Below are 13,916 nucleotides of genomic sequence, written 5' to 3'. Positions count from 1 at the left end.
GGACGACTTCCGCTCTCAGTCTACTTCTAACTTTAAATAGTCCAAAGTCCAATTATATGAGCAATAAAACAGTCCCAACCGAATGCGAACCTGTCTGCAGGCATCACTCACAGAGACAAACCTGGGTTGGAGTTCAGGTCCATGGGCTGCAGACGTAGACGAGCCCCGCCGCTGCTGTCGTTGACCCCCGGCCCGCCAGTTCCACTTCTTCATCGGTTCTTGTCCCACGCCGCAAATAGACCCGCCGCCTCCTGTCTCTACTACAACACTCGCGCTTCTTTTCCCAACTACGACTCTTGTCCCCCTTCCTTTCTTTGCAACTCGCCGTCTTCATACAGCTCCTGCTTTGCAGACAACTCTCACGGGTGGGACAAACTTCATTGCGGCATTCGGCAAATGCAAAGTTGCAGGCTGAGGGTAGATTGCTTTTCCCCTCAGGAAGTCGTTCCTTCCCAGAAACTTTTTTTTTTTTTGTCCGGAGAGCAGAGAGAGAATGAGCGAAGGTGGCGTACGTTGCTCGTCTCTGAGGGAAGTTCGAGGGGTGGGGAGGCTGGAAGCCGGTGCAGGGAAGGGGAGGGCGGGAATGAGGGCTGCAGGGGAGGGAGTCGCGTCGTAAATCAAGCAGCCCTCCCCAAAGTGGAGACCTGTAAAACTGGCAGACCAGGAGCAGGCACTTGGCCAAATGACTCATCCACAGTGCTCTATAAATACAGACATGCAGGGTTTCCGAGGCTGCTGCTACTGGTCGGCCAAGACCGGGTAAGAAACGGACTGGGCTTTCTTACTCTCGCAGAATGGTTCTTGATATCCCTTTTTCAATCTTCTCAGTGGTCCCTTTCGTCACTTTTAATCTGGGCGATTTCATTTAAGAGCAATCCAGTGGAGCGCAGACCTCCGCCAAGAATGAGGAACCATAATTTGGATCAGCACCAAATTCTAGACATTATAGATACCAACCACCTTCATATACTTGACTTTTGTGATTAGGATTTATGCAGTTTTCACTAAGAAATTATATTTCCCAAATATTCAGGATCAATACTATAAACCGAATACTCAGCGAAAAATGGTGAAGAGTATTTTGCCTCATTAACAATAAAAGCAATAAAAATCTCATATTTTTATTGAGAAACCAGGACAAGTGTCAAAAACATAATCAGAGAAAAAAATCCAGTTTGAACTGGAACTGGATTTGCACCTTAAACAAAAATTTGCACTTTTGGCATAATTTTCAGCAATTTTTTTAAGTATCAGCTCTTGGCAAAAATCCACAACTAAAGTCTTGATTAAGAGCTGCATGAAAACTTTTTATTTTATTTGCATAATCCCACTCACAACCAAGCAGCAACAATATATTGACATGTTGCAGAAAATGTAAAACAAAAAGTGAGATGTAAAAAAATTACACGAGTCGCACTTTGAAGTAAACCCACAGACAAAAAATGGTTAATATATTTTTTGCATAATCCAACATCTGAATCATAAACAGGATCCATACTGGGAAAAAAAAAAGGTTAAAAAGTGTCTTTTGCATCACAGACGGCAATAAAAACATCACATTTCCATTTCATGCAAACCTGCTCACAAACAAATGCCAATAAAAAACTAAACAGTATCATTAAGTCATGAAGCAAAATGTTTTTTCCCACCCAAAACACACGATTTGCACTTCAAATTTGATCCACACACAAAACAAATTGCCAAAGATTTTATCATAATCCTGCTCTCAGCATAACTGTGAAATTAAGGAATTGATCAAACTGTCACACCATGGACTCACATTTTAGCCCAGATTTAACCCTGCTCATAAAAAAAGAGTATACAAGGACGCAGCAAATTTAAGATAAATTTCCAAACTGATCTCACAAAAAGCCACAATCTACACTTAACCAGATCCACAGACAAAAAGGCCCCATAATAAAACTCACAAACAAATGCCAATCAAATCATAACATTTTCATGGAGAAATGAAATAAAAAACAAAAAAATTCTGCAAAAATCCTGGAACCACACCAAAAAAATCAATAGCGTAACCTCGCACCCAAACAAACAAACATCGAAAAAAACAGAACCTCCACAGCGGCAGTCATAACTTGTTGGCGAGCGGATGTAAAAAGGAAACGGGGAGACGTCCAAATATTTATGCAGCCGGACCAGTTTACATACCGTCGGTGTAAACGTTCAAGTGTTGGACAAACAGACCCAAAAAAAAATGTGACCTGGCTAACCTGATATGTGTGTAGAGTGTAATGTGCTCGGGGATACGCGGGGGGTTACAGTGTGAGCCTGACTGTCAAATAGCGAGCCCCTCAATTTGGCTCTTATGTAAGCCATCTGGACTTCCCGTCGCACATTTCTTCCAGAGGAAGCTGCATTCTCACACGATGCACACAAGACCGGAAGAAGACGGCCTTGGAATGCGCTTTATCGGATCACGGATGAGAAGATATACGTCGTTCTTCCCCAACATCAACCACATTGTGTGGGACTATTTCCTCTGTTTTCACACATTTTTGTCACATGAAAACTAGGAATAACAATATGGCCTAAGTTATTGGTAAGTAAATACAGTTTTGCAGTATTATTTTAACAAGTTAAAAAGTTAAATAAATTGGAAAAAAACACATTACCCAAATAATTTTTCTTTGATTCCAAATCAATGTAGCTATTGTCCATTCTAACTTTTTTTTTTTTTTTAAGTTTGTCTGCGGCTGAGATTAGCTGCCTTACCTATAGTGAGGAAGCCAATTTGTCAAAATTGAAGAACAAGATATGATTTGTGGCCAAGATCTTACATTTTTCGTATACATAAAAATAAAAAAAATAAAAATGTATTAGCAATTTTAGGCATGTTTTTCCAGATACTTTTTCAAATAATGTGTTTCAAACAAAACAAGTCATTCTATAAATAAATAAAGAAATCATATGAATAAATATAGGTCAAAATTGCTTCAACACAAAAATATAATCTAAAAATATATATAACAAAAGCAAACTTAATAGTTTTCCGATTCAATTTTAGGTTCATGTCGATATTTCTCATATTTTTTTGAAAAGCACAAAATGTGTCTATGTTCAGAGTACATTTGCATTTTTTTAATGAAAAAAAAATACTACAAATAGAACATACAAATAGAATTTGAGGCCCATATTATTCATATCCCCCAAAATGCAAACAATTTCAGTCTAAAACAATAACATTTAAAAAAATAAATGTAAATTAGGATTGAGGGTTATGACTGTGTTTTGGGGTTGGGTTGATGTTATCAGTTACTATGCAGTTGCTATATCCTTTGTGATATTTGTATGATGAATACTATGTGCCTTATAATGTTTGATGACGTTTTTAGTTTGTCTAGTCTTATCCAGTTACTATGTCCCTTATGATGATAATGTCGTCAGTTGCTATGGTCTTGTAGTCGTTCTTAATTTCTCGAGTCACTCTTGATTCTGTCATATAGAATTGTGCATTGTCCTAGCGAGAGTTACTGAATCACAATTTTGTCAGTATGTCGAGTTTCCTCAGTTTCATCTGAATCCAGCACTGCTCTCCTGTTGTTACTTTGTTTTTGTTATTTTCATTAGTCAAGGTTTCTCTATCAAGTGTTTTCTTCAAGAATAAATACTCTCTACTGTTACTTTGTAGTTTTTGTATAATAAAAAATTCCCAACTCCCATATCTTGTCTACTTTGGGGTCCAAATTCTGCTCCTTACGTAATACTGAGGCTGAATTAGCCTAATTTTGTAAATGCACAAAATGTGAATATATCTTGAAGAGAAAATGTCATAATAAGATTTCAGGTCCATGTCGATACCTTAAGAACTTTCCTGAACACAGAAAGCTGTTCTGACCTGTGACCTGAGTTCTGCACACAAACAAATGAGTAGAAATCCAAATCGCTAATATGAGGGCAGAGTTGAGTACTTTTGAGTAGTGTAATCAACAGCGGGTTGTGACTGTGAAGTACGTAGAGTATAATTACACGTGATACTAGGTGAGGTTAGCTTGAAGCAACATCTGACTTGTAAATTAGTAGTGGCTGGCGCTACGAGACCATATGTCTGAGTCCTTCCCGAGCACGTTGGCTTATAAATTTCACGCGCGCACCGCACACCTCACACGCAGGAAGACATCATAGCCACAAAATCAATTTCACAACTTGCCACCACAGCTCAAATTCAGCCTCACAGATTTACGACACACCGCGGGAACACCAATTAAATCACTTCATCACGCCGTGTTACTGCAAACACATGTAGTTGCTAACTCGCATTCTGCTTGTGCAATGCATGTATGTAAACACATTTGCATTGACACACATTTAATTTAAGACATTTAGAATGCAAGACCAAGACATGTTTCATTGTCACTGTGAATAAAGTAAATATTGTAAAATACATTTTAACAATAATAATAGTAGTAGTAATAATAACAATAACAACAATAATAACAATAACAATAACAATAATAATAATAATAATAATAATAATAATAATAATAATAATAATAATAATAATAATAATAATAATAACAATAACAATAATAATAATAACAATAATAATAATAATAACAATAATAACAGAACAAAATTATTACTACTAATAATAAATTAGCTACAAGGATACAATAATTATCTATAGCATATTATCTAACAAATCGTTATTTAAAAAGTTGGCAATTCAAGTAGATAAATTGAGCTAAAACTAACTACATTTTCTGAAACAGGCAGGCACGGATCAATGATTTTTCTCTCTCCCGGGATTAAAAGAGGGCTTGGTCTTTAGATTAATATATTTTTGGTGATGACATGTCAAAATTGGTAAAATTACCGAATGAACAATACTGAGCTCTTAAAAAGAAGAAGAAAAAAAAGATTAATATATTTTTCATCTTCAATATTAGGTATTTTTGTAATTGTTTTTCATACCATTTATTTTTACTTGACACAAACTGAAGTGGTCATTTTTGCTTACTCCAGCATCCGATCTCATTGACAAAATTCAGTGGTGGTGTGTTAGCCATTTAGAGTGATTTATTCATTCATCCACAGGCGCTGTGACACTGAAACGTCAGTGGCACAGTGATTGATATGCTTGATTGATCACTCCACCGGTGCTGCAATCTCATAATCGGAACTGGACATATTTTATTACCATGGGAAAATTGCTTGCGCGATTAAAAAGTAAACATCAAACCTTGTATACAAGTTGATGTTACTGAAAATGTAAAATGTCACTATACTGATCTCTCATACCTTGTACAGTTGTGATTGTTTGATATTGTCAACCAAAAATCATTCACAGTCACATAAAAGATATATTTTTTTAATTAGATTTTTTAAATTACTTATTTTTTTTTTATCACGAGATGCTCTGTGATTTATGCTTTTAATAAGTATTTGCTTTCCTTTACTTCCCTAAAGGCTGGAGTACTTGAGATGTCCACAAGAGGACACCCTCGGCTTTATTTATGCCTCTTCTGTATCCTCATATCTCTCCAGCACAAGCCAGAGCTCTTAGAAAATGAGGCTTACTTACTTTAACTGAATTATAAGTTGGAAGGAAAACCCAGGAGAGACTTGTAACTTTCCAACCTCTCGCCGTAAACAGGTTTTATTGCTCGCCTACGCACGGCAACGTGACCCACAAAAGGCTCTCATGGATTCGAGGAATGGGAAAAGGAATGGGGGGGGGGGGGGTGGACGTTGTGACACAGTGAACTCAGACCAGACACTGCCAAAACGTTTGGAGTTTTATCGTCATGATGTCGGGACAACACAGCAGGGAATGCTTCCTGTGCTGATGAATGACATATTTGAATACATGAGAATTGGCATGTTGTTCAAAGGGAACATATTATGGAAAATTCACTTTTTTTTAATGGCTTGAATACAAATAGTTGAGTCTTTGGAGTGCCTGCCCAGCCATCCAGTGGGAAATTAAACAACCAAGTACATTGGCGGTGATCCGTAGTGGGGCTAATTTGCATAATAACTAGAGCTTTCAAACAATTACACTTTTTAATCAGATTAATCACATCTTAGAATTGTATTTTTTTTTATCAACATTATAACCAGGTTATGTGTTAATTCTTTTGACATTTAATGTTATGAGGACGTCTTCAAAAAATCCTCCTCTTTTTCTAATCAGTTAATTACTTGCGTAATTTAAAATGGAAAAAAATGACCCCTATATTTTGACATAAACGAATATTCTAAATGTGATACGCAAACATTTATTAAATGCTTTACTTTAATGCATGTAATTATGTTTATTGCTCAAACACAACCTGTGCTACCTTAAACGTAGCCATCCACTGTCACATTAAAAGATAATCTATGGTCAAAATTAATAGTGCGATTAATCTGTGTTAATTTATGATGAATGCGATAATTTTTTGTGATTAATTAATCAGTTAACGCTTTAACTTTGACAACACTAATAATAACCACGTACGTTTTTCTACCCATGACAATACTGTATGTCTCCTTTAAGCGCAGGAAGAAGATTGCCTCTGCTCCTTGTTTTCCCGACCTCACAGATACCTGACATTCTTGGACGGATTAACCAGATAAAACTACAAAACCCGATCCCCGCTCTGATGCAGGACTCAGATGTGTAGTAAGTCAGATCAAAATCACGCCTCTATCGTGCAGTGATGCAGTGCTGCACAGATCTGGCATCAAACCAACTTTGCCTTTTATGCAGAACCTAGCATTTCGATACAGCGTCACGCAATCAGATGGTGAGAGGTGAGGTCATTCCTCTGCTGTGCTTCTGATACGACTTCAGAAGGAAGACATTTGCCAAGGTTTGCGATGCTACATTGAAAGACGGAATTTTTTTTATTGGGAAGCCATTGCAAGTGCAACACATTTGCAACATGGAAAAGTTCAGTATCCATACTGTACACGTCCAATGTCTTCCCTCTTTAGCTCAACGTCTGGCCAGCTTGTCCCAACATGACTAGAATGTCACAGTTGCATCGGTGCCCCGCAGACAGATAGACAGGATAAAGACTTAACTGGGATTGTAGTCTAAATATTAGCTTCTCGAGAACCACGTTCTCCTGCCTTGAACTGCGCACACATTAAACAAATGTGAGAAGAAGATGAGGAAAGATGAGCGGAACATGCACAAGGGAGAGAAAACAAGCGAGCGCAGGTGAATTTCGGGAACTTTTCCCCAAACTTGACTGAAAGAGTCAAAAATAAAAAAGCAGAGTGATTCCAGCCTCGGGCGACATCAAGCTGCGAGACAACAGACATCTCTGTACGACTTTCTCCCTTTCCCTCGGAAAGTCATCAACATATACCCCCACCTCCCCCCGCACCCTCCTACCGCCCTCATCACTTCCCGTTCTGTGTTCTGCACGGCAGCAGAGCAGTGGAATAAATGTGTTGTGCTTTTTCCTTTCATTCCTGCTTCTCTGAGACCTCTTTATTCACCTCCTCATAACAAGACACGTTTTCTGGATTCGGGATGGCGTAAACAGTCCTGGTAGTTTTCTAAGGGAGGAGGACATGAATGTAGGAAAACAAGTCTTCAATCATAAAAAAAAAGAAAAAAAACACCAAAAACAACCCAGATGATGCTAAGGATGGCTTTCCATGATCAAAATCAGATACTACCAGGTACAAATCCCAAAGTACTGCTTCTGGCTCGGCGGTCGAGCAGATTTGTTGTCATAACATTTAAAACTATGCAGCTAGAAATGCCCCAAATAACCTTCACACGCTAACGTCAGCAGACCTTGTTTTCCTCCACTGTATTGTTTTTTTGTCTCATCAATCCATCCAATACGACGTGGTTTTAACAATTATCCAAAATACATTTTCAAAGTCAAAACAAAGTGCTCCAAGTAAGCAAGTTGAGCTGAGATGAGGTGGTACTGTGCAGTGGAAAAAATGTCATGCTTAAGACATATAAAGGCAACACGGGTGTGAAGTTGTGAAGGTGTTAATTGCTGGAATTCTCACCTCCATCTCCAAAACCATCACTTTTAAGCAAACAAAAAACAGCATGTTTGCTAAAGCAATTTCCATTGAATTTTCAAAGAAATCAAGCAATTTTTTTAACACGTTAGGTTGATTAATAATTTGTAAATAAATACATGAATGAATGAATAGATAAAAAAAATCAAATGGGAACTGACCAATAGTATAGATTTGTGGAACAAAATGAAAACGGACCAAATTTGATCATAGGAGGCAACGGCCGGACGGCAGCGATATTCAATCCAAAACAGGACAGAAAGAACATGACACCTGGAAAAAAAGGAAGTGAGACTGAAGACGTGATTTTTAAAAAAATTTTGTAACTATATACTCAGTTGCCTCATACGGAAGCGTATTGCATTCACTTGAAAAAAAAGTCCTGTTTTTCTGACAAATTTTTGGGGGGAGCTTTGTTTTTTTCAGGTTTTTTGAGTATTTTTTTTTCTGCTTGAAAAAATTATTTTATTCTGTTTTTCTGAATATATTTTTTTCTGTTTTTCTGAGTAATTTTTCCCTGTTTTATCCCAAAAAATTGTTTCCAGTTTTTCTGAATATTTTTTTTCCAGTTTTTCTGAGTAATAAAAAAAAAAGGGGTTTCCCTCAGAGATTAGAGAACAAACCACAATACATTATACACATTAATTCCTTTATTGAGAGCCAGTAAGTGAACATGGCCATCTTATTGCATATGAAGGTATGCGGGAAAGTGTCAGTTTCCGCTATTAGCGAGTCTACAAGTCACTTGGAATTCAGAGGTAAAAATAAATAAATTACTCTGAAAAACAGAACACCAGCTCTGTTTTTCGGAATAATTTTTTTAAATGTTTTTTTTTTTTTTTTTTTTTAATTCCCCTGTTTTTGGGAATATTTTTTTCCTGTTTTTCTGAATACCCCCCCCCCCCCCCCACACCCACACACACCCACACACACACTGTTTTTCTGAGTAATTTGTCCTCCTGTTTTTCTGAATTAATTTTTTCAGCCTGTTTTTCTGAAAAAATTTTGGACAGAAAAAAAAATTCAGTAAAACAGAAAAGAACATTCAGAAAAACAAAAAATTAAAAAAACTCAAAATAAGCAAAGCTCCCCCCAAACATTTTTCTGAATGCAGTATTGGGCCAATTTCCTAAATGACTAAGTTGGGTGTGGCCTCATGCAGTTTCACTTCTCAGACCAATGAAGCAGAAACTCTAAAAACAAACACCAATTATCTTTTTATAAAGTTTCAAAGCACAAGGAAACATACACTTGACTTTACATGTATTTCTCCCCATGTACCTAACTAAAGTAAAAAAATAGTTCTTAATATGACGTTAGTGCACTTCTACACTGTAAACGCTGCAGGGATTTTTCTATTTCTGTTCCTTATTAACAGACAGGAACAAATTAGGAGACAAAGTCGATCTGAAAATTTTCCACCTTCGGAGGTAGTATCAGAGCCCCAATAGAGGCTAGAATTTGTCTGTGTGTAAAAGAATATAGCGGGGAGTGAGGGTTTGCAGTTCTAACGGAGGTTAGACGGCATTAGTTTGTAAGGCAGTTTCGCAATGCTGAGACATGGATGTGAAGTTTAACACTCGACACTCACTCGTGTCTCTGACATTTATTTGCATTCTGATTGCGGGATGCTGTGTCGTGGCAATATCCTGCCTTGGCTCATTTAATCAACGGCAAATGGGAGACCTCCTCCATTTGTCAGTAAACTTCATTAACATTGCTCTTTGGTAAATTAAATTAAATGACTTGGAGGATTTTGTCCTACCTGGAATGACCTCAAAGAGATATTTTCCCGCTTCATCGCCGCTGCTTGGATGCTCGGTAACTTTGTTGCCAGGTAGGAAAATGGCTCCCTGAGGAAGAAGAACAAAATGGAACATTTCAATGTCACGCTGTGAGTGTTTTGAGCCCAAACAGTCAGGATTAAGTTCTGACCTACTTTATGGTCATTTGGACTGAAGTGTGAGTTTTAAAAGGCCCCATGGTGCCAAATCGATAGAGGTCATTAGCAAGGTTCATGCTAATGAAGACAAGCTGTGGGTCAGTGACAGCGTTAACAAGATCAGAGGGGAGTCCTAGTTCCGGGCACTTTAATGGGCCGTAACTGTGACAACCGGGAAGTAGTGGAAACCCTACCTGAGGCCCCAGACGAGGTGATTTCAGAGCAAATAGGCTGTAAAAAAAGCGCGACAGAACCAGGATGTTTCATGTGGCCGTCATCTGCAAAAATGCGCTGATGAACAGCACCAATGGTTTTTGCATTTAACTTTCATTGTGGTGGACTGTTACCAGGCAGGAAACAAGAGATGGCTTCAATGCATTTGTGGGTGTGGCTTTTGGTACTGGGCTGACACTACAGTAGTGGCTCCATACTTTTAAACCACAACGCCCACTGACATCTCCCGTGGTGGCCTTTTGTTTGCTGCGCACAAACCCGACCACAAAGACCAACCTTTTTTGTTTTTAGCATTTGTATATTGTTGCTATGTTGGAACAGACATTTAAAGGGGGGATGCTATAATGACAATGTCCCAAAAATACTAACAAGGGAGAAAAAACTGCGCGAGACGAGTTTGAGGGATGTTCTGTATTTATAACGTGGTAATTTTAGCAAGAACAGTGCTTCACACTGCACAAATTCAAAGTGAGGAATGTAATGTTAGTCATTGTTATTGTGCTTCGGAAAAAGTGACCTCCTACATTCAACCTAAACTCACTCAAAAATTGGAGTTGATGTGGATTTTTGTGAGTTGAATGTCTGTTTGGGAAATTACATAAGAAAGTTGTCTTAGGAGATGTTTTCTTTCATTTGATTGATTTGTATGTACCGGTAGTCATATCCCTGATTTTTTTAGACAATTTTGAGGAAGAAAAACAATCTATCCTATTAACTTATTGAACTATCAGCTACTGAACAAAAGTATGAATCATTTTGTACATGTAACTTTTTGTGAAAATTGGAAAACTAAATAATGATAATATAAACAAAAAAACATATATATATATATTTTTTTTTTATAATTTCCAGTTATGCTGCTAAAGAAAAAGTCCAATTTTGCCCGGGGTAGTTTATCAATGTTGATGGAAAGAAATATCACATCATCATCAACTTGTATCCCACCGTGCCACAAAATTGAGTGGAATCTGGTTGAGGAGTTTTTCTGTAATCATGATGATCATAACGTGATGAAAACACAACATCCTCGGCGGCGGTACAGTTGAGGGCAGACCTCTGCCAAGGCCGAGTGATGCGAATGTATGAATTAAGCCGCTATATTTCCTTAAATATTCAGAAGACTGTTGAGTCAGGCATTTTCCAATATAATATTGACTTCAGGACCCACTTCAGGAGATGTTCCTTTTAGAGAGAGATGATATTCAGGATGCAAGACAATCAATCCTGCCAAGGATTTTTTTTATTTTATTACAGGTTGCAAAGAGAAACACGTTAATAAGGGTTGATGAATCGCAAGTCGTTGGTCCTTAGTCATTGGCCGGTTGATGACAACTAAGCCCCCTTTTTTTTAATCTTCTAATTACTGGTGTCCAGCCTCAGTGGTCTTACAGAGTCAGGAAGTCAACCCCAGTGGGAGTTCTGGAGATGTCAGTGAGTTCCTGTTTTTTCCTGTAAATCATTCTATTAGAGTCATTGGCAAAGTAGTAGTCAAAAACATTGTGGTAGAAAAGTTAGATGGCTTCTTCACTGATTAACATTGACTGGAAATAAGTATTGATTATTTGTGGCTCAAATACTCTTGTCTACGATGGCGTATTAGGGCAACGGATAAATATATTTTTTTAGAGGGTGGGCGCAATATTCCGGGTAAAAAAAACTCACAAATTTGCCACTTTATAGTCGCAAAGTTGCAAGTTTATAAAGTGGCAAATTTGTGACTTTATAAAGTGGCAGATTTGCGGGAGAAAAAAAACTCTGAAACTTACGAGAACATGGTGTAGTACTCGGATGTTTGTGCCAATACTTTTCGGTTGGGTTTTCAATAGTGCTGTCAAAATTATAATTAATTAATAATTAATAATTAATCACAAAAAATATTGCATTTATCATGAATTAACGCAGATTAATCGCACTATTAATTTTGATCATAGATTAGCCTTTAGCGTGACAGCGGATGGCTACGTTTAAGGTAGCACAGGTTGTGTTTGAGCAATAAACATAATTTCATGCATTAAAGTAAAGCATTTAATGAATGTTTGCGTATCACATTTGGAATATTTGTTCATGTCAAAATATCGGGGTCATTTTTCCATTTTTAATTATGCAAGTAATTAACTGATTAGAAAAAGAGGATGAGCGTGTGCAGTGGATCAAAACATTTTTGAAGACGTCCTCATAACATTGAATGTCAAAAGAATTAACACATAACCGGTGTTTTTCAAACTTGGCGGGAAAAAATATTGATTAAAAAATGCCTTTTTTTTATTAGGCGATTAATCGTGATTAATCAGAATTCTAAGATGTGATTAATCTGATTGAAAAATCTAATCTAATTTTTTCTCGCAAATTTGCCACTTTATAAAGTCACAAATTTGCAAGTTTTTTCTCGAAATATTATCCCCACTATGAAAAAATATATATATACGTGGCCCTAATACTGCGTCGTACTTGTCCTCTGTACACTGTGAAAATTCTTTATTGGCCTTGTCCCCCAAAAAAGCACATCTTTGATGTAGGCTACTTAACAAGACTCATTGGGCTCTTGAGTGCAGCATGTCTCTCAGTGTCTTTGTTTAACCTTGTTAAAGTATAGGAGAAGAAAAAAAAAACATCATTAAGCCCAAAGTGCTCTTTTGATTTTATGGTTATGGATTTACTTCCTTGTAAGGTTGACGCAGGACAACACAAGTTTAGACACAGGTGTCCTTGGAGAAGATGTGATGCTTGCTCAAGCATGGTGATGCTGATTTTCCCGTCACCCATTGTTACTTTGAGATATACATAAAAAAGTTCTTCCCTTTAGAATTAGCATGCAGCAAGTACGGTAGAATTCCCTACGCTTCCTTCTTAGATGCATCAACATCTGAAGAAAGGATGAATATCTCTCGTTAACTATTCTAACAGCGCATGTTTGACTTGAAACAGGCAAGGTCGACAAAAAAAGAAGCAGGCTGTTAGCTGATTGGGTGTTAGCAAAAGGACCAAGAAAGGTGAGACACAAAAGTGGGAAAGTAGGCCAGGAGCTGATTGGTTGTCGTAGAGGATGTCTGGTAGGCAACAAAAATGAGGGGACACATTAGAAGCAAGAAGATTTTTGGTTACAAAAGAACCCGGGTTGGCAAGAAGTTGATTAGCTAATGCTGATTGGCTGCAAAGTAGGTGTTGTTAATTGGCTGACATAGAAGAACCAAGGTTTAGACAACATGCTGATTGGACAGTTCCAGAAGAAACAGGAAAATCCATGATAGGCAATTAAGGAACACGACAGTTACCCATGCATATAATGTTACAATTCAAAAGAAAACAACCTGTTCAAAGGGCACTCAGAGCTTTGTGAAAGTCACTTGAGCACATTCCTTGGCTGTTCCTACTTTAGGTAATGGAAATTAAATGTGATTTACAAAACAGACTATGAAGGAAGCTTGATGGACTTTTCCATTCATCGGTTGTTGGACATGCAGACCGTTACGTCTGCATTTGGGCTACGTGCGAAGAATAAGGCGGAAATAAGATGGACTAGTGCTTTTCGTCTGCGCACTCCTGCCAACTGCGATGTGATGATGCATCAGGTGGCAACCGGCCATCTATTACACGCTGAGGTTGTACTAATGGGACCATGTTGTGTTCAGCAGCGTTAACATTTCATTGTGCATTACAACTGAAAACAGAGCTGCATTTAGCATAACGAAATGTCAAGGTCAGACAGAAGATTTTTGCCGTATGAGGCCTTGCTGTGTTGTCTTTT

The 13,916-nt window shown here is 37.7% G+C and overlaps 1 protein-coding gene across 2 annotated transcripts in view; it reads right to left on the bottom strand.

Annotated features, from left to right (window-relative positions):
* The window catches only part of arhgap24 (Rho GTPase activating protein 24), a 46,447-nt gene that overhangs the window by 23,238 nt on the left and 9,293 nt on the right, over positions 1-13,916 (bottom strand). Inside the window, exon 3 of one of the 2 annotated variants that reach the window (XM_086096023.1) lies at positions 9,761-9,848. In XM_086096023.1, the coding sequence (XP_085952149.1) occupies positions 9,761-9,848 (88 nt within the window). Of the gene's footprint in view, positions 1-121; positions 495-9,760; positions 9,849-13,916 lie in introns of those variants that run through there. The other variant, XM_086096026.1, reaches the window with a different exon arrangement.

This window comes from Leptonotus elevatus, chromosome 15, assembly GCF_054856555.1.
Source record: "Leptonotus elevatus isolate MCC_2025b chromosome 15, RoL_Lele_1.0, whole genome shotgun sequence".
Classification (NCBI taxonomy): Eukaryota; Metazoa; Chordata; class Actinopteri; order Syngnathiformes; family Syngnathidae; genus Leptonotus; species Leptonotus elevatus.
This window is presented reverse-complemented; position numbering and strand designations above follow the sequence as displayed.